The sequence below is a fragment of the Drosophila suzukii genome, chromosome 3 (genome assembly GCF_043229965.1).
Source record: "Drosophila suzukii chromosome 3, CBGP_Dsuzu_IsoJpt1.0, whole genome shotgun sequence".
NCBI classification, from domain to species: domain Eukaryota; kingdom Metazoa; phylum Arthropoda; class Insecta; order Diptera; family Drosophilidae; genus Drosophila; species Drosophila suzukii.
Window position 1 is genome coordinate 74,041,884 of NC_092082.1, and position 26,093 is coordinate 74,067,976.

General features: G+C 38.0%; 1 protein-coding gene across 1 annotated transcript in view; it reads left to right on the forward strand.

The window, feature by feature from the left end:
- Eip93F (Ecdysone-induced protein 93F) overlaps positions 1 to 26,093 on the forward strand; it is a 67,503-nt gene that overhangs the window by 33,690 nt on the left and 7,720 nt on the right. The window contains exons 3-5 of the mRNA XM_036817196.3: positions 20,722 to 20,955; positions 21,023 to 21,240; positions 21,842 to 22,317. Coding sequence (XP_036673091.3) covers positions 20,722 to 20,955; positions 21,023 to 21,240; positions 21,842 to 22,317 — 928 coding nt within the window. The remainder of the gene's footprint in view (positions 1 to 20,721; positions 20,956 to 21,022; positions 21,241 to 21,841; positions 22,318 to 26,093) is intronic.

Below are 26,093 nucleotides of genomic sequence, written 5' to 3' on the forward strand. Positions count from 1 at the left end.
TAATAAATAAAAGTTCGTTAGCCTGCCCGATTTCCCCTAACCAATTTTATTTGCCCATTTTATACCAACTCCTGTGACCGAAACGCACTGTATATGTGGACCATAATTAGCTGACGTGCATAAGCCGTAGAACAAGACACATTTAATGCCACAACAAATTCAGAACCATCAATGTCGGCGGTGGCAATCTCTTGCCAATCCGGCAAACATTTAACAAACGGAAACAGCTGTCTCGTTCTCGTTCTCGTTCTTATTCTTTAATACAGGCCCATGGGCCTTTGGGCCCTGGCAAGAGGCATCTGCATATGCCAAAAGGAAGCTGCTACCAAACACTCCGCGTCTCCTGGAGTCGCAATGCAGCTGGTCAGAGGAACCTGCGGCCAAAGTAGAGCCTGGCCACATGCGACTCTAGGCTAGAGCGCAACAAATAGTGGCAACTGCCTGCATAAAACTTGGCTAACGACTTTTTTCCGTTGGCGCTCTTGACTTTTGCATTGAAAATCGTGCAATTCACCTGCTGCTGCTGCTGCCGCTGCTTCTGCTGCTGCTGCTGCAACAACAATGAATGCATCTGCATCTCGGCGGCTGAGGCAGCGGCAACAACAACAACAACAACATCATCGTCTGGTTGCATGTTAATGTTACAGCTGCACTTGCACTTGCAGCTCGTCGTCGTCGTCATGAATGAGTCGCGACTTGGGCTCAAAACCCGGCTCTTTGGCTCTTTGCCTCTTTTTCTAGTTGCAACAACAGCAACTGCAACAGCGACCCTTCTTCTTCTTCTTCTGCCTCGGCCCCCCTGCAACTTCCACATGCAATTATTTTTCTAGGCTGCAAATTGCACGCTCCCTCTCTGTATCTTTGTATCTCAGTATCTTTGTATCTGGGTATCTTGCGCTCGCCGTGTATCTAACCATCTCTATCTCTGTGTCTGCCGCTGCTGCTGCGGCAGTTGCTTCTTGGGTCTTGGCTGCCTTTTTGTTGATTTTACAAGGTGTGGAATGACTTTGGTAGCGCCTCATCGTCAAACTTTGGTTACAGCTGGGGTGGCCATAATAAATCTGCAAATTGGGATTATTTTCTTCTCATAACTCGTAAAACTTGATTTGAAAATGCATATCTTTTTTGTTTTAACTAAACCTTATCTGCAAATTTTTTTACTAAATATTTACTTCTTATTTTCATCATATAAAACCACAATAAAATACGAAAGTTGTAGTAAACAAATAGTAGATTAGTTTTATCATCTAAAATTACAATGAACTAGGAAAGCCCTATTTTTTACTTAGTCAATTTCTTAAAAGTCTTATATTTCAAAATAATTATTATATATTATAAATGATGAGTTAATACTTGAATTTGTATCAAATGTGAGATGATTAATTTTGTGGTTAACTACTCAATATAATTGCGATTAATTTTGATTACTCATCCCTCATTAAAAAAATACTATGCACGAACTTTTTACAATCCATTAAAAAAAAACTAACCAAAAAAATTCTTACCACAAGGCTGATTTCAATAAATATATATAGCATAAACCATAGACATTTTTTCCTTTTTAAAATTCTGTTAGCTTTTATAAACATGATTAAAACCTGCATTAATAAAGTGAGTTATACCATGCTGAATCAAAGCTTTGAAAGAAGATTATACCATTAACAAAATTAGTCATCTTTGGCTCTATTTCCCTGACCACCATCGTAAGCATTTTCCTGTGGCTTTGGCTTTGGCTTTGGCATTGGCTGTGCTTTTGGCCACGGCTCGGTTCGGTTTAAGCCTGGTCCGAGACTTGGCCGCACGTTTATGGTCGCGTTTTAATGTAATTGTTGTTGTATTACAGCAAATTTGTAGCCATTGGATTGTTGTTAATGCGGCCGTTGCTGTTGGTGTTGTAATTTGCCATTCATGTTGTCGGCCAAAGTGGCGATTTGTTGATTGTCGTTAGAAATTCAAGCGGGCCAACACCTTCGGCTGATTTGCCCGTCGTTTTGTCGTGTGCCACCGATTGTTGGCTTAATCGCCAGAGCCACTTTTTCCCCCGATTAGCCGCATCTAATAATTGAAATTAGTCGAGTTCGTAGCATCGAGATAATCTGCAGCGCAGAAAACCAGTAGCCAGGTGCCAATTTTCAAAACTTTGCCCACAATGGCCGTTAATTTAGGGTTTAATACCGCTGAAAGGCTTCCTCGCCCCAGCGCGAATTTATTATGACATTGATGGAAGGGATGTGCAGCAGGGCACTCCAGTGGCCCAATGAGTGATTGACTCGAATGACTGACTGACTGAATGAGTGACTGACTAACTGAGTGAGTGACGAGTAACTCAGAGGGCCAACGAGCCAAAGCACCGCGGCCAAGCCGTGTTATTAGTTAAATGGCGCATAATGGATGAATAACTTGACAAAATAGCGAGCTAAACAAAAAGGTATAGCCGATGAAAAATGTTAGCAATGGAAATTAGACAGCTAACAGCTGTAGTTAAGAATACCCTGTATAAATTGTATTAAAAATCAGCCCCATAAAAATATACAATATGATTTTTTACGATTTGGTTTTATTACAGGAACATTTTTGGCAAATAAAGGAAATATACTGCCTGATAAAAGTATTTTAAAATACGTAAAATAAATTTGGAATTAACTCCTTTTTTCTAAGATTTAGAGAGTATATTTATATACCATCCTTTAACCAATTAAAAACTTATTAATAACCTCATAATAGCAATACAATTATTTAAAAATATTACAAGGCATTCTATATTTGTAGAAACTTTTTTAATCTATTTTTTTGTGGGTATCCTATGGTATATAAATTAACCATTCCAATAAACCCATAGCCAAAACTCCGGAACCCTCTTCAAGGGTATAAAGACAATAAACAAAAAAAACAAAGTCAAAGACAATGAGTGTGCTTTTGTGTGTGTTTGATAGTCCGGCGACGACGACGACGACGAGTGCAACCGGACCACACCTTAATAATTACTTAAAAGGAAAATAATTTACGAAATTGCATTCATAGTTCAACATTGCAGCGTTTTGCAACAAAAGCCAGCTATAACAAACAATGAATGCCAGCCACACAAAATAAAACATGAAAACCAAAAACAAAAACGCCCGCACAAAAATAAATATTGTGCGAAAAACGAGGAAAAGCATTGAAAAAAGCAGCGCGTGGTCATATTGAGTTTCCTATGGTACGACAATAATTCCCCTGACCCTTGACCCCCCCATTGTGGAATTTTTTCCCCCCGGCTAAGCCAAAGATAAACCCCGAGCGAGGCATCTCAATTTAACCTAATTGCCGGTCCCTTATCCCTGGGATATCCCTTAACATGGCATTCCAATTGTCCGCCGCACACAAAATTCCACTGTCATACGCGGCGTATGAGTAATGGCTGAAAATATTTGTCACGCTGCGGTCAAGCAAATAGAAAAACAACCTGTTCGCTCGGCCAAACACACACTCACATACACTCAAAATTTGACACATTTGCTTGGAGCAGGCCTCCGAAAAGCCTCAAAAACTACCTGAAAATGCATTCGCGCATGGAAAATGTGCTAAGCAAACGTAAATGAATTTTGCAAATTCGAAATTCAAACGTGAAGCGACAACAACACCGAAATGCATAAATTGAAAACTCATGTGGAAACGGCTCAAAGAAAAGCGTGTGCAACAACAACAACAACAACGAAAACAACATCAAGAAAATGATCGAAAGAATTCTCTTTTGGAGAACTGTCATCAGGAATTTGCTTTTTGTATGCAAAACAAGTTCTGACTTTTAGATACGCTCGGAACCTTGGTTTCTTCAGAATATGCGATGGAAAATTGATTGAAATATTTACGGCGCAGTTAGGTTTGACTATTTGAATAAAAGGATTGTAGATTGATTAAATAAACAATAAAATATACGGATTTAATTAACATATTTCTTGTTATTATAACCCTTAAAAGTGTTGTGAATATGTTAATGGTCTGTGGATTGTAAGGAAATGTATGGTTTACTCTCGAAAAGATACAATTTTAGGATGAAATGTAATTCACCCTTAAATAAATATCTTTACAATTTTAAAATATTTTAAAAATAGTAATGATGCTGAGTAAAATGTCAGTCATTCAAGGCGAGGCCAGAACCTTCGACACCTTCGCATTTGCCGTCCTTCCGTTCTGGTAAAAAGATAGAAAGCCTGGCCAGACGCAAACAGTTTACCCAGACGGATCAGCCGGACCGACCCAACAGACTATGTAACCTTCGACCCGCCTGGCAACAAGAAGCCGCTGGTCAGCCGGGCCAGAAATATACAAAAGTAAATATGGAAAATTGTTTCCATTTTTTTCTGTACTCCTTTCATTGTTTGCCAACGTCTGGCAGGTCGGTCACTCAATACCAATTGAAAATGGCTGAAAAAAAAACGAAAAATTGTGTCTCAATCTCATTTATATTGATTTTATTTATTTCCGGGCTATCAAATTAAAAAAAAACCCAGTAACAACAATTTCAAGGGTACATTTCATAATTTAAAATGTGAAAATAATAGGAGAATTTGATGCGAATATATATATTTTAAGCAAGATTGAATTTAAGCTGTCCTTTAAGATTTTAAACTATTTAAAAGAACACAAAAATTTATCTCAAACCTCTATGCAGCCTTAAAAATATACATTTAAATTCATATAAAGACTAAAAAACAGAACAAAATTCTGAAATATGTGAATAACCAAAAAATTAACTGATTTATTATATAAAAGCAGAGACAAAGATATCTTGAAATAGTTTAAAAATAATTAAAAGCACAGGAATCAAAATCTTATAAGGTGCAGCGTAATACATTTAAATTTTCATATAACGACTAGAATGGCAGAAGAAAATATGTAAAAATGAAAATAACAAAAAAGCAAAGTCAAAATTATATAAAAGCGGCGACAAAGAGATCTTGAAATGCGGGAGTGGCAAAAAGCACGACAGCACTCACGTGTATCTGTATCTAAGCGCCAACGGAGGCAGCGATCAGATACGATCCATTGTTGCCACCGCTCACACACTCGAAAACCATGAACTGGAAAACCTTGAAAAGCTCAACTGCAATTTATTTTCAATGCAATGGCGTTTTTTTCGCTGTTTTCTGTTTCGTTTTTTCCTCATTTACCATCTGATTTTCTTGCCTCGCTCGATTTGTTTCTGCATGATATCCTAATGAATTCGATTTGCGTGGAGAACCTGACAAACCTAGGCCCTAATGGCCCCAGTGAATTTCATTAGCCATCCAATCAACGCAATATCTTCAGTTCTTTTTGGTCTGCGCGTGTGTTCTTTGGGTTTTTCCTTCACTTTTTTACTTTTCAGTTGGCATTTTCCTGCTTTTCCACTGTGCACTCACTTGTAATTGTGTTAGAACAGAGGCCTATGCCACTGCCACGCATGCCGCAACTGCATTATTATTATAATTTCCAGCTCATTCCTCATCTTTTTTTTCCTTGTTCTTTGACACTGGGGGTTGTGTTATTGTTTTATAGAGAATTCGATTTGGTTAAGTGCGCTTCCAGGTTCATATAATTACGACAGCATCAGCAATATGCTTATTTCTATTTCTATTTTGTTATTTTTAAACTAAATTACTAATAACCAAGTAGGCTGTTCTGGCTTTGTGCGGCTTTCGCGCTTGACAATTGGTAGCAAGTGGGTGCATTGTGCTGAAAGCTTTTATTAATTAGTCCTAATTTGCCTTTGACTATGCTAGCGGAATATTTTTTCAGCTCACAGCCAATGCAATGGCAATCAATTAGACAGCCAGTCAAGGCTAAAAGCTGACTACCAAAATGTCAGGCCCGGTGGACAAGCCCCAAATCGAGTTGGGGGCATAAAGTAACAACAACCATGTGGGTGTCGCTTTGGCGGCTCCAAATTTGGCCAAACTAAATTTACAAAACAAATTGCATTCATAAATAAAACCAAAGTCAAACTCAACAAACAAATTTGAATAAACTAAGCAAATTATGCTTTGTTACACCGAAGTTAAAAGCACTTTATGAATAAGATACATTTTGAAGTTCTACAAAAAATTACCTTCAATAAAATGATTTTTAAATATATGTATATATATGTTTTATGTATTTTTTAGAGTCAAATATATGCATTAAATTTCCCTGATCATTTAAAGATTATTGAAAAATCCAGATCAATACGAAGCTCTTTTCAGTTTCCTTATACATATATATCTTTTGTAATTTTTCTTGAGGCTCAACTAATTTTATTAATTTTCGTTGATCATTTTAAAATATTTTTAAAATCCAGATCTCCTTAGTTTTCCTTTTATATATAATTTATGTAATTTTGGTGTTCAATTGTTTTTACTAAATTTCCTAGATCATTTTAAAATATAAAAAAAAATCCAGAGCAATACAAAGCCCTCCTTAGTTTTTCGCCCCAATAGAATGCACATTTTTGTCTAAGCCGTTTGTTCGGTTTCTCTGGCAAAGTGCAACACAATTAACACCCCGCCGAAATGCATACACAAAAAATGGCAAAACAACAGCGATTTTTTAACAGTAAAATTTGTTTGTTTAGCGAATCGGTCTGGCATACAGAGAACCCACTGTTGGACGAAACATATTCGATAGTGCAGCGTTAATGAAAATGAGCAACAAAGCCAGGCGGTTGCACTCACACTGCCAAAGTCAGAAACTTAGAACCAAAACCACATGCAAAATAGATAACAAAAAAAAACAAAGTAAAAAATTCAAACAAGTTTTTTTTGTGAGCAAAAAAAAAAAGAATTCGAGAATATTTTCAGCATGTACGAAAATGCGCAAAATACACTAAATAAGTGGAAACGTCAATAAGCAGCGAAGGAGAATAAATGAGCGCACCAAACGAAACCAAATTCACATGGCAAAGTCGTCGGATATAGATACATAGATAGAAAGATAGATAGATAGATAGATATAAGTAGGGGCTAGAGAAAATAGAAGGCAAAGCTTAGGGAAAAGCTGACGAAAGAGGCGCATGTGGTGTAATCAAATATGCGAAAAAATATGTATAGGAAAATGATGTAGATGCAAATGTGTGGACACGGTGGAGGGGGGAAAGGGAGCAGGAGCGGGAAAAAACGATTCTATCTGTGAAAAGTGCAAAGAAAACGGGGAAAAATTAATTTTTGTAATGCAATCAGCAAGTTTAATTATGCATAATTGGGAGAACGAGAAAAAGCGGCAGAAGAAGCCATAAAATTTTAACAACCAAAGTTTGCTCGGGTGGGCGAAGCCAAGATCGGGATCTTATGAATCATAAAAGAATTTAAAATTCCCAACACTGAATGTTTATACTAAAAATAAGGGCCATATAACAACTGTTTATCATAAATTTGAGAATTTAAAATTCTATTTTATTTATTTTATTCTTCTTTTAATAAATCTACATCGTTATAAAAACTTCTATTGTATCGTAGTATAAACAATTTTCTTTATCATCTTTCCCCCTAATATTTTCCTCCATAGACTAATACTATTTTTATTACCGCAAATTACGATATTTACAGGTTTTCGAGCCATTGAAAATTATGTGAAAGTATCAGGAAGCATGCTTGTGCTTTTATTAGGTGTTTTTATTACCTTTCCGAAGCGCAGATTCTAAATGATCTGAGTCCATTCTGTTTTGTTTTCGGTCTGCCGTGAAATCTCAAGATCTCTCTCAGCTAGAAATCATGCCACTTTTTATGACAAACAAATTGCATTTCGATTCGAGAACTACCAGCTCAACACACCCAATTGACTTTTGAGGCACAACCATGTGGAAGTACATATATATCTATAGTGTGTTTATGCCCAAGTTAATGCAAATCTTTGCAGTTGCAACTGTAATTCCATATTTCACACGCCGCACTTTGCGGCCACATTCGTTAATATTATACGCCTTGATATGCAATTTTTATTCCATTTTTTATAGCTCGCCTAAGTTCAAGATCAGTGGAATGTCGAATAAAAAAGATTATGGGGGAATAGCTAGTTGTTTGGTGTCTAGATAGATTTATTGGATTTAGTAATGCTTGTGTTAGTTTAGTGTCAGTAAAATGTCGCATAAAATTACACTGTAATTATAAAATGATTTTATATTTTATAGAAAACAATCAAACAATTCCAAGAAACCTTCACATATAAAGCGATTATTTAAGAGATGTTAAAAAAATGGCTTACACTTCCTCAAACGCAAGGCTTTGACTCATCATAAACCGAATGAATGAGTTTTAAAATTGGCAAAACACAAAAAAATAACAACCATTTAAGCGTAGTTTTCCGCAAATCAATTAGACATAAATTAATTGCCATTAATTAATAAGCAGCAGTTTTTATGGCTTAACTCGATGCCGGCGACTCAAGGGATTGCAATTTGAATAAAAGTAGTCGCGGAGCGGCAAATTCATTTGTAATTGCCAATTGTGTGAGTCTCTGGAAAACCGAAAAGTAAATAAATTAAATATTTAGCTAGAAATTTATAAGGCGAATGCGACACGTTGCCAAGCCCCGATCCACACCCACAAATCCAATCCCCCCGCTCCTGAAAACCCCGATCCGGTGCGGTCTACGTATGCGGAATTAAGCGTTCGAATTGTAACCAAATATGGCGCAGCAAGTTCAATTCTAATTTATTTCGGCGAACACAGAACGCGGCTTGTATTTTTTCTTGCTCGGTTTTTGCGTTCTGGATCAATTGATTCAAGGTTTTCTATTGCTGCTTTTGATTTTAGCTCTCTTTCTCTGTTTTTCCCTATATATCTATCTATATATATATATATGTATATATAGCTGATCGTATATGCAACTTTGCACATATGTAAAGGCAAATCGTGCGCTTTCATTGGAAGTGACAACAAATGCATTCTTAAGTGATTGAAATTTAACACGACACACAACAAACGAAAATTGAAAACGAATGACGGGTACATAAAGTTGACTTTGATTGAGCATTAAAAAAAAATATGCAAACATATCTTGGGGTTGATAGATTGTCAGATTTAGGGGGCTATATAGTGCTAAAAATCATGGTATTCCATAAAATGGGTTCAAGGGTTCCTTTGGAAAACGACTAAGGCCTTATGACACTTGCTTGATTTTTGACTAACTTAACGAACTTATATTAAAATTACAAAATGGTCTACAGCTTAATATAATTATGTTAATTTATATATTAAATCATGTACAGGACTTTTTAGATTAAATAAAAAATATCATTATTGATTACTGGCTTGATTTTTGACTCTTAGTATTCATTTTAAAAAGGATAGAGAAAAGTTTCTACCAACATTATAATAATTTATACATTAAATCATGCTAAGGACTTTTTAAATTATATCAAAAATCATTTAAGGGTCAAAATTTATATAATAAATCATGCTAAGGACTTTTTAAATTATATCAAAAATCATTTAAGGGTCAAAAGGCCTTAGCAATTTAACAAAATTGTCTGTTCATTCATTAATTTACTGAATCTTTTTTTACTTACTAAAAAATGCAGTCCCCGATGAAGTCCTTCTTTATTGGCTTTCATGCAGTCTCTGCCAGATTATCGTGTCCAAATGCGATTTATTCGAGCTGCCTAAAAATAGAGACATCAATCGGCCATTCGGCGCATCTCTTTTTCCTGCCCAACTGGTTTTCCCCGAAGGCTTTTGGCTGCAATGCCCGCCACAAATCACTGGCAATCACAGGCAGCCAGCGGCTTTTGGCCAGGGCCAACAAGCGCGAAAAAAAGCGGGGAATTTTCGCGCAAAAAATTGCGAAGCCCACACACTCTGGTCCCTGGTCTCTGGTCCCTGTGTCCTGCATCCTGTATCGTGCATCCTGCATCCTTTGGCCCACCCACACTCCGGCATAAGAGGTGTTGCTGTTGAGGCCGCGGAAAAAAATGGGAAAAGAATTGACAGAAGCCCCGTTTGACTATGGAATTTTCGGTTCTTTGTTTCGCTTTTTTTTTATGCCGCAATGAAATCAAGTGGATGAGTTGGGGGGGGCAGTGTTTGCTCTGGGTTGGCCTGGTATCCTTTGGTCTTCCCTGGGTGCAACTGGTCTGTTGCAACACCCATGAATATGCCCCGGCACAGGCCTAAAAGGATTAAGGCGATCTGTGTGCAATCCGCGCAATTATCCTTTCAGCTCCCCAACCGACTCCGCAATTAGTTGCATCACTCAACACTTCCCATTCGCTTCTCTGTTTTTTTTTTTGGCCTTTTTTCGGGTTGACTTTTAGCTACATATGCTGAAGTGGCAAGGAGCATCCTGCCACGTCCTGCCACTTCACATTCTCGTTATCGTTTTCGCTGTTTTTGTGTGTGCCCGCTTTGTTCCACGCTGCGTATACGTAACGCTTGTGTGTGTTTTTTTGGAAAATCTGCAGCACTGCAGTTTTTCGGTGGCCATTCCTGAAGTGGAGGACACTTAAGTGGCCCCCCAAATTGGTTTCACACTTGCCTATCAAGTGGAGAGCATCCAGCATCTCCCCCATTTGGCTACCAACACCAATTTTGCCATTTTGATGCCGCCCGGCTGCTGCGGAAATTGTCTATTTAGAGCTACGGTTAGCTCCGCCAGTCTACTCGACTTCAACTTGGCTGTCAAAAACAAAGTTCCTGTTAACAACTGACTAACTGACTGGCGGCTGGTGGAGTTGCGTCGAGTTGCGAGTATGCTGGGGGACCAAGATGGGAGCCACTGCCACTTGCTACGGCTGCTCATTCATGGCCACTGGTGTTGGCAACACAACTGTTGAGTGCCACAACACCTTGCGGTGCACTGAGAGATATTCATGGATTTTATACAGAACTAATTTTCAATTAATTATTTTTTTAGAATTATATAAAAAATGTATAAGTACCTAAAGGGCTTTGTATCTTTTGAACATAACATTTAAATCTACACAGAGAAAATTCTGATGTTCTCGTTTAAGTTGAAAATGTTCTTAAAAACGACATTTAACGACATTTTTAAGTTATACTTATACTTATCACAAGTTGTTAAATAAACACAATTTAATATTCTAATATTGAGAACGTTGATGAAAATTTACTTACACGGTTTTTAAGAACAAATGTTCCCAATTCAAGAACAATGTTCTTGGATATTTCTCTCTGTGTATATATAAGTATATATAAAGCTATACCCTAAAAACCAAGAAGTAGGGCTCAGCCAAAGCCACTTAAATTAGACTTACTAAAAAAATCTTGTTTAATATGGGACTTCTTTTTAGTTATTTTGAAAGCCATAAAGCTTCCTTTATATCTATAAGAACCTTACCTATTCAAACTGTAAAAATCTTTAAATGCTTTTCTGACAGCTTAAAATTTACCATAATTTCTTAATTTATTTTACACATAAAAGGTTGTGAAAGATGTGTTTCCCTAACCATTTTCTCCAAGTGCACAACCGAGAGTACTCTCTCCTTCTTTCACTTAAACTCCTTAGTTCGGCTGCCACTTGTTGGCATTTGTTGTTGCTGAAGAGCATTTAAATTGAAATGCCAATGCCGCTGTTTTTGTTGTTCTTCCTATTGCATCTGGTTGTGGTGCTGCTGCTGCTGTGTGTTCTATGTCATCATTTGCTCTTTTTCATGGCTGTCTGGATGTCTGAATGTCTGGCTGTCCGCCAGGCAACTAAGCCGAAAACCCATTCATTGCAAATTCAACTAAATCCATGAATAAAATGTGCCACCCCAAACCCCCCTCCGCCCTTTTGGCCACGTTTTATTGCACATCGTTGTGTAGTTAACAATTGTGGCCCTCGTTTCGCCCTCACTTCGTCCTTTCTCTTTCTGGCGCATCCATTTGCCGGCTCTTTCTAACCAAATTGAATTTCCGAATTCAATGAATGAATGAGCGCCTGAATTGGTTTAGTTTTAGTTGTTTAGCCGGTTTGTTTTCCTGTGTATCTGTGTGTTGCATACTTTTTGGCTGCCGCCTGTTGCACGCCAGCCTGCTCCACTTAATGTATATATATCCGTAAATATCCGCATATATATCCCCCTATATACATATATCCGCCTGCATTTGTTTGTTTGCCAGTGCTCCATTTGTATTATGCCATCAGTTTAATGGTTGCAGTTTGGTCCACAAGCGTCGCCTGTTGCTGCCGTGCTGCAATATTGCCGCTGTGCATGCAGCAATTGCAGCGCTTCTATTCTTTTTGCCATAGTTGCTGTTGCCGTTTTGGTTGATGATGTTGCTGTTGCTTCTGATGTTGCAGCTGCAATTTTAATGTCCTCTATCCGCGCCCTTGCCATTCTCATATTACTTGCTGCCTTTTTTATTTGGGTTTCCCCTCGTTTTTTTTTTTATTTTTTCTTTATATTTGTATAGTTATTTTTTGTGTTGCGGGACTCTCGGCAATTGTCTGTGTTATTGTTGCTGCTGCTGTGCTGCAGTTACTTGTGCGGAAATTGCATTTCTCGGCATTTTACATTTCAATAAATTCTGCCCAATGCCTCTGCCTTCGGGTTTTTATGTCGCTATTCGGCCAGAACTTTATTTATATTAAAAACTTTTCGCTTGGCCTTCTCTTCTTTTTCGCTTAGAATATTTATTTTACTGCATTCTTCTTGACTTTTATGGGGTAGTTAAATTTTGGACATATCAGTCTATTGAAAATGGCAATAAAGGTAGTGAAAGTCAAAGGCTAAAAATGTTGGAAAAAATTGATACAGGGAAATGTAAGATTTATTGCAAGGTGCATTTTATGTCAGTCATTCGAAAAGAATATAAATAAAGATTAGTCATAACAAATTTATAGATAATTCTAGCTTACATAATTACATTAATCACATAAGCTTTAAATGGTTATAAACGAAAAACCAACTAAAACTACGATGGCATAAACAACAATGTTTGTAATTATTTTTATTTAATAATCATCCTAATCATTAATCATAACAATAAAGGTAGTTTCTGATTCAACCAGTGTTGAAATAAGTTTTGAACTAAAGTCTTGATTGCATAAACATAAATTTTTATATTCAGATTTATTTAAAACCTTCCCCATCATTAAATATAATACAAAAGGTACTTTTTGTTTCAACAAATGTTGAAATAACATCCTTCTTAATTATAGGCAAATTCCTTAGAACTATTTTAAAACTTTTCTCTTTGTAATTTTTGTTAAACTTGCATTCCCAATGTAATTATAAAATATTACTTGCTGAACTCTGAATCGAAAACTTTAAAAGGAAACCCACAATAAATGATTGATACATTAATCAATAATTCTTTGTGTGTGGAAACCACTAGAACTCCCCACACTTTCACTTAACAACAATGGCAATGAGAACGGCAATCAAACCGACGAATTATACCCTCCATTTTGGCTCTTGAAGTAACCCTTCAATCGGCAATTCGACACCTGCAATTAGCAATTTGCAATGTTGCAGCACTTAGCACATCAATTATGGCAACTTTTCTTTTCGGCCAGCCCAATTTCCTTTTTCGAGCCCAGGCCTTCTCCGCCAATTGCATTTGCAGTCGAAAGGCAGTACGGCTATGGGCCTAAACAAACATGCAATCAAATGCAATCGAAACGAACCAAATTTCGTGTTTTTCCGAGTTTTTAGGTTTTTTTTTTCCTGCCCCCTGAGTGTTTGGCTGTTGGCCGAAAAATGTTGTGGCCAATCAAATTGCATGCAGGCCGAAAAGTGCATACGAAAGCGCATTAGAGCGGGACAACGCTAGCACGAACGAATGTGGGGGCGGTGGTGGGTTAAGGGGGCAGCTGGGGGTTAAAGGGGGTCTGGATGCACCCACGCCGAAAAAGCCATACAACAACAAGATGAGCCGAATCGAGACGAGCCAAGCCGAATGAGGCAATCGAATTTATTTCGCTTCTGCCTCTAATTTTCACCCATTTTGGCCCACGACGAAGCTGAAAAACCGACGACAGCGGCTAAAATTCTATGCCAAAGTGACACACAAAAAGCCTAAAGTACACACAGATACACACACACACACAGGCACAGTCACAGTCACACTCACATGTGTATCTGTATTGATGTTGTCAGTATGTAAATTGCCATATGCGACAAGTTTGCCGAGTTTCTTTTCATTTTTTGGGGTAGGTTGCGTTTTTAGTTTGTGCAAGGGTTGCTAATGGTTCAAATGGATGGGGTTTTTAGGGGGGGGGTGTAGGGGGTTTTTAGGGGGTGGAGGTCCTGTCAACGCTGCCTGCTTAGAATTGTCCTACTCATCTGCATCCGTGTATTAGTGCCTCTGTTCATTTGTGTATGTGTGTGTGTGCTGCGTATGTCCTTGCATTTAGTGCAATTCATTTACATTTCAGCGCTGCCACTGCCCCTTTCTTAGCCCTCTTTTTAGCCATACATGTTGGCCACAATTTTCGGCCCCAGGCACGCAGGAGTCGCATGTCCTTTCGAACGGGGAGCCTCAAAAAACGGGGAACCTAAAAAGATGCACGCGGAAAAAAACACTCGATTAAAAATCAAATATTTCTGTGCCCTAAATTAAAATTGGAATAAATATTTATTACACATTTAAATATATTTTAACTTTGTAAATAAGACATTTAAATATAGATTTATTATATTATTACAATTTGATATTAATTTATAAATATAACAAATTTAAAAAAATATTTATTCCAGATTTATAAGTATTAGATAAAGTGCATTTAAGTATAGTTCAAAAATTATTCTGTTCTTATAGGTTAAAGCAATTTCTCTATTTAAATTGCATCTCCTATTAACAACAGTGGATAAATTCTTAGAATAAATAATACGTACTTAAATCTCTATTAAATCTTAAATTAAAGTAACTAATTTTCCCAGTGCCAGCCTCGCTTTTCCCCCTGCATTTTTCCACGCATTTGCTGCTGCTGCCAGTTTTTTGTGATTTAGCCAAACTCATTTCTTAGCCGCACTTTTGGCTTTTCCCTTTGTCCTTGCCGCTCCGCTTCAACCAATTTGTTGTTGCGGCAGGACATGTGACGCCGGCCGGCTGCCGAGCTGGCTTTTCCTTTTCCTCGTCCTCCCCCGCCTTTCAGCCAGTTGGAAAACCAGTTGGGCCCACCCCCGAGCTTACATGGATGGGAGTACGTTGACATTAGACATTACTCAAAATGTTATGCAAAATACGATGGCGTGTCGCGGTGGCCAAAAGGCAGCGGCAGCGAAAATAGCCACAATATGTTGAATTTCTAATTAAAGAATTTTTAGTGGAATTCTCGTTAAAAGCCCGTTTTTTGGGTGTGTGCGAAAAGCAGGCAGAGAAAACAAAAGTCAACAAAATAAGGCTTGTTTTGCAATGCAATAGCTTCAAGTATTTGCTTACAATACCTAAAAGTCGTGTATGTTTGTAGTACGATTATAATTGAATTTAATTGTTCTCAGTTTTTAATTTCTGCTAAATTCCATTGTACAAGTAATCCAGCTTTTAATTCTGTAAAGCATATAAAAGTAAAGTAATAAGTAAAGTAACATTTAATATGATATTTGAGAATATCACACAAATCACTAGAATTTAAAAACCACATATAAATATGGTTTTAGGTGTCTAAAAGTATGCAATAAAAAATTTCTGAATGAACTACTGGCATTTCTAGGTTTAATATATACTGAAGCATGCTTTTAGATACCTAAAATTACATTTAAAAGTGATTTCAAAACTCTTTGATTGCTAGCACTTAAAATAATATCGTGATAAGGAAAGAAGTACATCAATTTGGTTCCTATTAAATTGAATAATTCTAAGGATTTCCATTATATAGGCCAGTCAACTTCATCCACGTGTGGCTAGAATCTAATTATCTGTGAACGGGGCCATGTGCCCAACACCTTTGTGCGGTTCAACTAATGCAGTATTTATGGGGCGAAAATTACACTGCGTATACGTAATGTTACGTATGCGCCACAAGGCTGGCGGCAACTTTTGACATTTGATTACGGCACGCATTACCTCAAAAAAGCTGAAAACTGTAGGAAAATGTCAAATTGCCGTGGTGCACCGTCTTGTGTGTCTTGTGTTCTTGGCAGGGGGAAATGCAGCACATGGCTCACGAAAAAATGTATTACATATAAATCCCTATTTACACATACATCTTTTAATGCAAATGACAACTGCAACAATGAGACAATATACATTATGTATCGTCATTACAGTAATTTGCTTATGTAAACGACTTGACATACCCTCCCCCCTCCCCCAACCCATTTCGCCACCCGAAAATGAAATTAAAGGATGAGAATTGAATAAAACTCAATGAGCCTGCCAGTCGAGGCCGGCGAAAAAAAAAACATTTTTTAATGACTTCTGGCCGAACATACCTACGGATGCCTGTACATAAGTGGCATGTGTACATAAGGGCTTATCTACTTGCAGGCCTCTCCACACACATATATACATGGGCCATATATAATGTGGTACATTAATCGATAATTGCATTTTTTCGTTTCTTTTTTTTTTTGTTGTTGCTGTAGTTGTTGCTGCTGCTTTTCCCATTTCTTTTGCCACTTTTCATGCGTTGTCTCTCTCATGGCGCATGCCATTTGCATTTCGTTAAGCGTATGTGTGTGTAAATGAGTTTCCGTGTTTAATTGCTTCAATTTTTTTCGGTTAGTATGGGTTTAAGGTACGAAACCAACCCAACAACAACAGTAGAAATGAAAAAAAAATTCCCCCACAAAATGCAAATAAATCATACGCCCCGCTGCGGCGGGTCACAATTAGTTTAGTCATTTGGCTTTAATAGCTAACTTTGATTAAACGCACTTTCGTTTTTGTTTGTCAGTCGGTTGTTGTAGGTTTTAGGGCACCGCACCGCAGCGACGACCCCAGAGCAAACAAACGGACAGACAGGACGACAGGCCAACTGACAGGATGGGCAGACGGGGGGCGAACTGGAGCTCCAGGCCCGATCCCTCCATTCCGCTTAGTTTACCATCCCAATAGCCCACCTGACGTGTCACGTTGCGTTGCCTTGAATGGCAAACTCTCCCGCACACACACTATCCAAACACCTATTCAAGCACACGCACACACACACCCATCCAGTCATAGGTCAGACTACCCACCGACATCGCCATACACCCATTTTTCTTCTATTTTCCTTGTACAGGAGTCGCTGGCATAATCCGGACTCATTAGGCTTAGGAAAATTAAAGAAACTTAAATTTGAATGCTTTCTGTAGTTTTAGTTAACAACCTTTATGAAAATAATATTACAGGGTTCCCTAAAATTACTAGGGTTATGAAATAACCTTTGAAAGCGTTTAAAAGTATGCAACAATATATTTCGGCTCTTCAAAACCGATTGGATTAAACTTCATACTTCTAAAAACCTCTCAAAACACTAGATATTGTCGTTTTAAGTATCAATTTTTATCAAAATAGTATCCTAGGGTTAGTTTTCACTAGGGTTATAAAATCACTTTTGAAAGTGTTGAAAAGTATGCAACAATATATTTTTATCCAACAACACCCTTGAGTTTTAACTGCATACACCTTCCCAATCACTAGTTTTTTTTGTGATGCTCCCCAAATTATCTGTTTTTCCATGTGTCCGCTCAATGATTTATTTTTCATAAGAAAATTCATCCTTAGAGATTCAATATCGCTGCTGTAAGTGTTTGATAATATGAAATAATTTAATCCATTACGTATCAGACGATCAAATTTACAGCATACTTCTAGGCCTATATTTTTTAAGAGTTTTTAACCTACGAGATATTTCTTTGGCACTTGTACATACAGAAAACAAGCACCTTTAGCTAAGAGATCTGGATACAAAATTCTTTAAAAAGAAAGAATGAAGTAAGCCCTCCCATTAGACAAATTTGATAGGAAATACTATTTTTACAGCATACTTCTAGGCATGTTTCTAAGAGATTTCATCTCAAAAGATAAATCTTTGTCACTTGTACTTGCAGAAAACAAGCTTTTATTATTTAGTTACCTTTAGCTAAGCGATATGGATAAGAAGGAATGAAGTAAACCCCATTAGACACCTTTAACCGAGGTGCCACTGTAAGTTCGCGGCCAGCGAAAAATTCTATTTAGCATACATTCAGGCGCTGCTTGCTTGGCATAATGTGAACGCGGGCAGACAGCAATGATGGCACTGGCACTACCCCACCAGAACCAGAACTCCAACCAGAACCAGAACCAGTAGCACACCCAGAAACTGAAACATAACCCGAACCCAAAACAGCATTGAAATCCCGCCTTGCGGCCGTCGACGTCGTCATCTTCATACGCAATGTGTGTCGCCCCGACCACATGCACAAAACAAACGCACACTCGTGCAGCCGGAGACAAAACACGGCAGACACTGACTGTGTGCGTGAGTGCATTGCGTGCGTGCATTCTGCATGTGTGTGTGTTTGCTGGCAGATTGGTGTATGTGTGCATCTTTAGTAGGGGAACCCCCATTTGGCATTTCGCCTGTGCGTAGGGTTTCCTTCGCTAAAAACACACGCACCCTTCGTCCGCAGATGGCCGAATGCAATTTGTGGCTCGTTTTGTAATGAATAGGAATTAGCAGCTGAACGACGGGGAAGTGGATAAGCCACAGTTAATTGATACAAACCAATAGATCGGTGGGACGTGGCTTAAGGGCCTCGTAATTAGCTGGGAAAAAAGCTCAGACCTTATTAAAAAAAAATTGAATAATAAAGGTTTTCTTAACCTCCGTTTTTTGTTTAATATTAAGAAAATTATAATAATTTCTTTTAAATCTAAATCTAAACTTGGTCACAAAATCTGTTTGAGCTCTAAAGTAATTATTTAAAGTAAAAAATCAATAGCTTTTTAAAAATATTTATAAGAGTGTCTAAAAGTATGCAATGAAAAATACCAAAGCTTCGTCTTTATACTGAATCTATCGGAAGTCCGTTTTGAAAACATGCTGCATACTTTTAGACACCTTCAACACTCACTTTGAGTATTTAATAGAGAATTTAAATTAAAGGAGTTTAAGTTTAATAACCAAGATACATATACTAAAAAATGTTTTAACGAAAGGTATGGTTGTAAATGGAGTTATGTCGTTGATTAATTTAATCAGCTTGTATAATAAATCGTAAATCCCACGTAGGGCTTATTTTCTGGCAGGGCATTTGCCTATCGTGCAAATCCCGCTATCGGGCTCACTGCATTTTTTAACGACAAAATGCAGGCGTGTGTCTGTGGACTGGTTGCATTTTAAAGTTTGAGTTTTGTACGTCCCGTGCGTGCATTCACCTCGTTTTTTCGCCTTTTTTCGGTGCGTGCGGCAGGTGGAAAGTCGGGACAAGGTTTGTGGCGGGTAGGCGGTGGGGCAACGTTGACGTCGCAACCCCCGAAGCGCTAAAACAACGACAACAACAACAACGATGACGATGACGGCGACGACGACGACGACCCTGTTTATTTGAGCGCTTAAAAAACTGCAGTTGCAGTTGCAGTTGCCGTTGCAGCTAGGAAAGCAATGCAATTTTTACACTGCGAAAAGTTTGAACATGCCGCTCCACTTTTGCGCCGGAATGAGCAGCAGTAGCAGCTGCAGTGCGTCGCTGGTTGGGGTTCCCCCGATCCTTCTGCCCATCCCTCCACCGGCTGCTCCACTTCAGCCCCAAGTTGCCATGCCCATTCCCATTCCCATTCCCCAAACGCACGCACCGAACACACGCACTTGTGCGCAATCAGGACGATGGGGACAGCCACAAGGACATGAGGGTGCTGGAATTTCTGAAACCCACCCACCTTCTAACTTCCGGTTCGGAACATAGGCTCAGTCTTGTTTTCTTTTTTTGGCACTAAAAATGCTACAAAAATACCTTGATATCCCTCCATATAAATGTTGTATTTTTGGTCTCTCATATACTTCTATATATTTATTTTTTTCCTTCATTTTCTTCGACTGGCCCTCCTTTAATTCGCATTTCGTGTGAGTTGACGCGTAGCCTTTTGCCATATGCGCAAAAGTTTTGCTTTTGAGCCACGCATGCCTGCCCCTTCAAGTGGCGGGGTTGGAGCCCAAACCACATATATGTTCTCCCACTCCGGTGGCCAAATGCATTTTGCATTAAATTGCATAACTTTTGTGCGGCAATTAGAGTTCTCGGACGGGCCAAGAAGGTTGGCCAAGTAGAAATGCAGCACAAGTCGCCTCAATGCAAACATACAAATCTATCAATTTTCCACTCGCACACATTTCGTATTCAATAATTACGCATACGCAGCGTGTGTCCCGTCTTTTAAGTATAGTGCACCCCTCACAATTTGCCATTTCTTTTTCGTTTCGATTCATTTTTTTCCTTTTTTCCATGCATTTTTCTCCTATACTTAGTGGCATTGCATTTCAATTAAGTAATTTCTGTCTGCTAAAATTCCCAGGAGCGAAACAGCATTAGGGTTTGGGTCGACTGAAGAAGAAAATAAAAAAGTGGTTTATTAATTGCCACCACTAGGCAAATTATAGTTTATTAAGCCATGCAACTGGCATAATACTCTTGAACTGCTCAGGAACTTTAAATAATTAATGCACCGCAGATTGGCCTTCTCGGCGAAATTGCGAATGTGTTTTGAGTGGGGCCACAAAAGTATGCAGTCAGTGGAAAAAATATTCAATAATCTCATATAAAACTTAAGCTTTAAAATAAACATACAGTATTTAAATCTATTATATTGTATACTGTTAAAAAATATTTATTTTTAAATATTTAATAAACTTTTTTTTATTTTCTTTCCTTTCTTTCAGGCCTAGAACGCGTTGCTGAAGAATTTATGGGTCGCAGGCAATGGAAACATTATCAAGAGCAACTGACGCGCAGCCACTTGAATATCGAGGAGCAACAGCCCATAGCAATAGCCGGTTCCGAGGACGAGCCACCGCAATACAAGCCCAGCAGCAAGGAGCCCAACCACTGTGAAACAGAGAACCACCGTCTAGAGCAGCACCACAACGGCAGCCAGCTGCTGGAAGAAGATTTTGGTGGGTTATATGATACCTATATAATCCCCAGAAGATTACTAAATATTTTTGGATTCCCTTTCCTTAGAGAACAACCAAACATCACACGATTCATCACGTACACCAACACCGGGAGCCACCAGTACACCATCACCACCGCCAGAACCCATCGATTGGAGACCGTCGGCCAAGTGCAATTTCTGTGTTAACGGTCGCCTGCTAACGGTTAACGCCCAGGGAGATTTGGTGGCCGAAACAGCAGCAACAGCCACTAGTAGCAGCACTAGTAATAGCCACATTCATCAGGTGGGTCAACAATCCCTAACACCCCTAGAGGCCCAAAAAAAATATGTCCCTTTGATTAGAAAATCTCGAGGATACTATAAAATAAACATTGAAAAATTTAACATTTTTCTATACTTACCTACGTATATTTTTTTAATATATTACAATATTTCACTTAATGCACAACATATTTTTTGTATTCAAAATAGATGCAACTCTTTAAAATAATTTAAAATTATGAAACCTATTTTATGGTCTTTTAATTCATTTTGTTATAATTTATTTGTTATTGTAAAAATTGAATTCTTGTAGTACATTTATTTAAATCTCTGAATTTAACAAAATTTAGAAATCAAGTTTGAATAAAAATTGATAATAATAATAATGTCTGTTGTGGTACCACACAAATCACTTTTAAACTTAGTATGTAGGTGTTTAAATATATGCAGTAGACTTTTTTGAATGGACTTAATGTACATCTAGGTTAAAACTATATCGTTGCATACTTTAAGACACCAAAAATGATATTTAAAAGTGATTTCAAAACTCTAATGATTTTGATCTTTGTTTAATTTTTCCATTTTTAATTAATTTATTTTTTTCTAATTCTTTCTTCACGCAGCACGACAGTGACAGCGACTCGAGCACATCACTGCCCCACCAGAGCAGCAGCTACAACAACATTGGCAGTGGCAACAGAGCTCGCCACATTGCTGCTGCAACTGCAACACCAGCAGCAACATCATTAGCAACAGCAACTACAGCGGCAACATCCGCCAATTCCCTCGAACTGTACAAGCTGCTGACCCAGCGGGCAGCCAAAATGACATCGATGGACTCGATGGCCGCCCAGCTGGCGCAATTCTCACTGCTGGCCGACTTCAACCTGATCAACTCGCTGGCCAGCCAACAGCAGCAGCAGCAGCAGCAACAGCAACAGATCGCTAGTGCGGTAACGCCAACTACCTCAGAAGTATCTGCAGCCGCAATCAGTCCCGCACTCAAAGATACGCCCAGTCCCAGTGCGGATGCACCGCTCGATCTTAGCAGCAAGCCATCGCCGAACTCATCGATTAGCGGCGATGTGAAGTCCGTCAGGTGAGTGCCGAATTGGGGTTACCCCTTCTCTGCCCCTTCTCTTTTGCCCAGGGGGAGTTGCAGCACATAAATACCTATGTATAAGCATGTATTCAATATAAATCTGGCAATCTGCGCAAACGCCAAAAAAAAATTTAAAAAAACCCCAACACAATACATACAAAAAAAAGAGGAAATTCATGTAAAACCGAAAAGGAGAAAATAGGTGGGAATTAAGCAATATTTTGGGCAGAAAACGAATATGGAATGCACTTTTTGGGCAGTATTTTTAATGTTTTTTTTATTTGTACATTTTTAATGCCAAGTACTCGGGATCAAAAGGATCAGATAATATTCCAATAATGTTTTGTTGAAGCAATTTGTTTTTTTTTATTATTTATATTATTATTATGTTGTACCTATCTTAAATATTTTATTTAAAAAATCCATATCAAACAAACAGATCAACCTAACGCAATTTATATGAAATTCTGGTCTTATGATACAGTATAAAATATATTTTAGATAGAAATACACAAAAATTATGTTAAAATAATTTTTGGAAAACATATGTAATTCAAGAAAATAAACTTTTTAAGCTTTCTCGAGATGCTGAAGTTTTAACCTCTAAAACTACTAAAAAATATTTACGTAAAAATATAGATTAAAAAACATTTTCTAAAAAAAATATATTTTATGACCATCTAAAATTCAATAAAATAAACTTGCAATCGTTTCTCCCAGAAACCCTTAATTTTACCCACTAAAATTAGTGAAAATATTCGAATACCCCGAAAATATTGTAGGGCATATTGTTCACCGAAAAAAACCGGAAAAAACACCGAATCGTGTGCCAGACAATACATGAGATAATTGCACTTTGGGCAGCGCCCGCCGCCTCTGACACTGCACTTACTGTAGCATACTTAACGGGGCACCCCACTCACACACTCACACACCCGCATCCTCACCCATACAGCCGCAAATTCTGATGCTGTGGCAGTTGAAGCTTTATTGTTGTGAGCCTATGTAAAAATTGTGCAATTACACCACTGCCCGTGTGTGTGTGTGTGTGGTTGTGCGAGTGTGGTTTATGAAACGATGCCGAAAATTACACATACGCCCCGTTGCAGCCACGCTTAATTACCAGCGTTAGGCAGGTGGGCTGCATAAATTTACATGAAATCTCCAAAAAACGACATGGAAAAAAGAAAGATTATATATGTAAGGAGAAAGGAAGAATGCGGCATTTATGTATTCCGTTTTGTGTGGCTGCATCTTAACTCCTTCAGCAGCTCCGCAATCTTTTTTCAATTCGCTGTTCGTTGACTTTTTTTCGCGTTTTGTTGCCTGCTATTTTTTTAATTACTCTAAAATGTTCAGCAGCACCTTTTATTATTACTTTGGGCTTTGGAAGAGGTGTAGCTGAGGTGTAGCTGAGGTGTAGGTGAGGTTTAGGTGTGCACTTCAGACGACAGAGCGTGTGCATAATTTCGCCGCACTTGCCAACAATTTTTGTCATTACTTTTTTCGGTGGGATTTTTTGTTGTTTGCGGTTCTGGTTATGGTTCGGTTTGTTCTCCTCCCTATTATTTTTTTTTATTTTTTTTGCTCCTTGGCTGATGCTGATGCACCGGCGACTGTGGCAACGATGGCGGCTGCCACTTGAGCCGCAAAGCACGAGTCCTTGTCTATTGTCTAAAGCATGGCCAAGTGTTTGTTAGCAGCCGCCATCGTCGCCATGCACCATCTCGTACACCTATTTTAATTGTCGCACACAAAAAAAAAGCCAGAAGGATGTGTCAAAAAAATGTACAAAAAACCATGAATACATAAGGGGGTTAGAGGAAGTGCAAAAAAAGGAGCCATAGGGACATGGCAAGTCAGATATGGCCAAGGAAATGCAAAGAAGAAAGTAAGAAAAGCCAGACAGCACAGACATTGCCAAGCAAAAAGCTCAAGATTTTTAGGAAATTTACTGGAGAAATGGTTTCATAATTACTTAATTTAGTTTTAATATAATAAAAGATATATCTGTTATATATCAGAATTTGTTGATTTGAAAATTTATAGACAAAATAGGGTTTTTGTATAAATGTAGGGAACTAGAACACATGTTTTTAGATAATAAAATTAATTTTTTAATAATTTTTTGGTGCTCTAGACATTTTGATTGTTATTTTTTTTCTATTCTATCGAAATATTTATATTCGAGATTTTAGAACCTTTCTTAAATTCGATAAAGGCATTAGACAACGATCGACCAAAGTGTTCATCAATGGGGGCCAACCAGATGACCGAGACCCAACCCCTCACCCAAAAACCACCCCCTCAGCCACCCACTCAGACCATCAAACCACTTGAAGCACAAAAGCCACTGACGCTGCAATTTTTGGAGTTTTTTTTTTTCGTCAAGCGTTTATTATTACAGATTTTTTTCAGGCTGCTGATGCTGAGGATGATGAGACGGCATCGCTCCTCGAAGCACCAAAAGCAGCGACGTCGACGTCGCCCAGCGCAGCAGACAAAAATGAGTGCATCATATCGATCGCTTTTTTTTGCAAGCTGCGTTTTACTTTCTCTGTGTGTGTGAATGCACTGAGAAAATATGTAGCCAATAACATAATTAATTTATTGGGGGATATTTTTGATTGTTACTTTTTTTTCAAGAGGTAGTTGATCTTGGAAATAGTCTCACACCAGTAAAAAAAATCCCAGGTTCAATCTTCGAATATTTAGTAAATTTTTATTTAAATGGTTTTTAGATCTTTAAATATTTATTAATTGACTTCAGATGTTGTTAAAATTAAAACTCTGAAACTCACTGAAAAAAATACCATTTATTAAAAGTAAATAAAATAATAGTAGTTTTTCAATAAACTATTTAGTTGATGTTTTGAAAGAATATTAATTTTCCATAAACTAAACATAAACTATTTTTTCTCTATGTGTACCAGTGTCAGTGTTTTTTCGTATTTTTGGTCTTTCTTCTCTGCTACTTTTTTCTATGCACTTTCGGCGGGTTAAGGATGGGGTGGGAGAGGGGGCGAGGGGGCAAGCGGGGATTGTCGCTGGGTATATATTCATTATTTTTCGTTTACGAAAAATTCTCCCCACGCACACACCGACACCGAAAAAAAACGAGAGAGATTGCGAACGTAATAACTGGCAAAGAGTGACGACGGCGTCGACGTCGGCAGCGCAGTCGGCTGCGTTTGGCCCCAAAAAATACACACAACAACAAAAAGTACAAAAAATGAGCGAAATATATAAGGTACAAAAAAAGGAGCAACAACAACAGCAACAAAAGGTTAATGCGTGCACTGGCCATTGCGATTGTTATTGTTGCAGGGCAGCAATTTTTTAACGGTTTCATGGATCCCCCGTCGGTTTCATTATTTTATTTTCCCTGCCCTTTCCCCACGCCACTCTCATTTACTTATTTTTTCCATATTTTTGTCATTTCAATGAGTGTCGGCTGGTTGCCCGAATCGCGATTGGCCGATTTTATACCCAGTTATTTGGGCTTTATAGGCTTTGTACTTAATATAACATCGAAATCCCAAAGATCTTTCCGGAAAAATAATAAATAACTTAGACTTTCTATTCTCTTAGTAAATGTTATTCTAATATTGAAATAAAATTACTTTCCCTTAAGCGAAATATATATTCATATTGATAGAAACAATAACTCATCCCACTTCGTCCGTAGTATGAAAACACGGATCTTAGGATCGAAATATATTTATATTGATAGAAACAATAACTCATCCCACTTCGTCCGTAGTATGAAAATG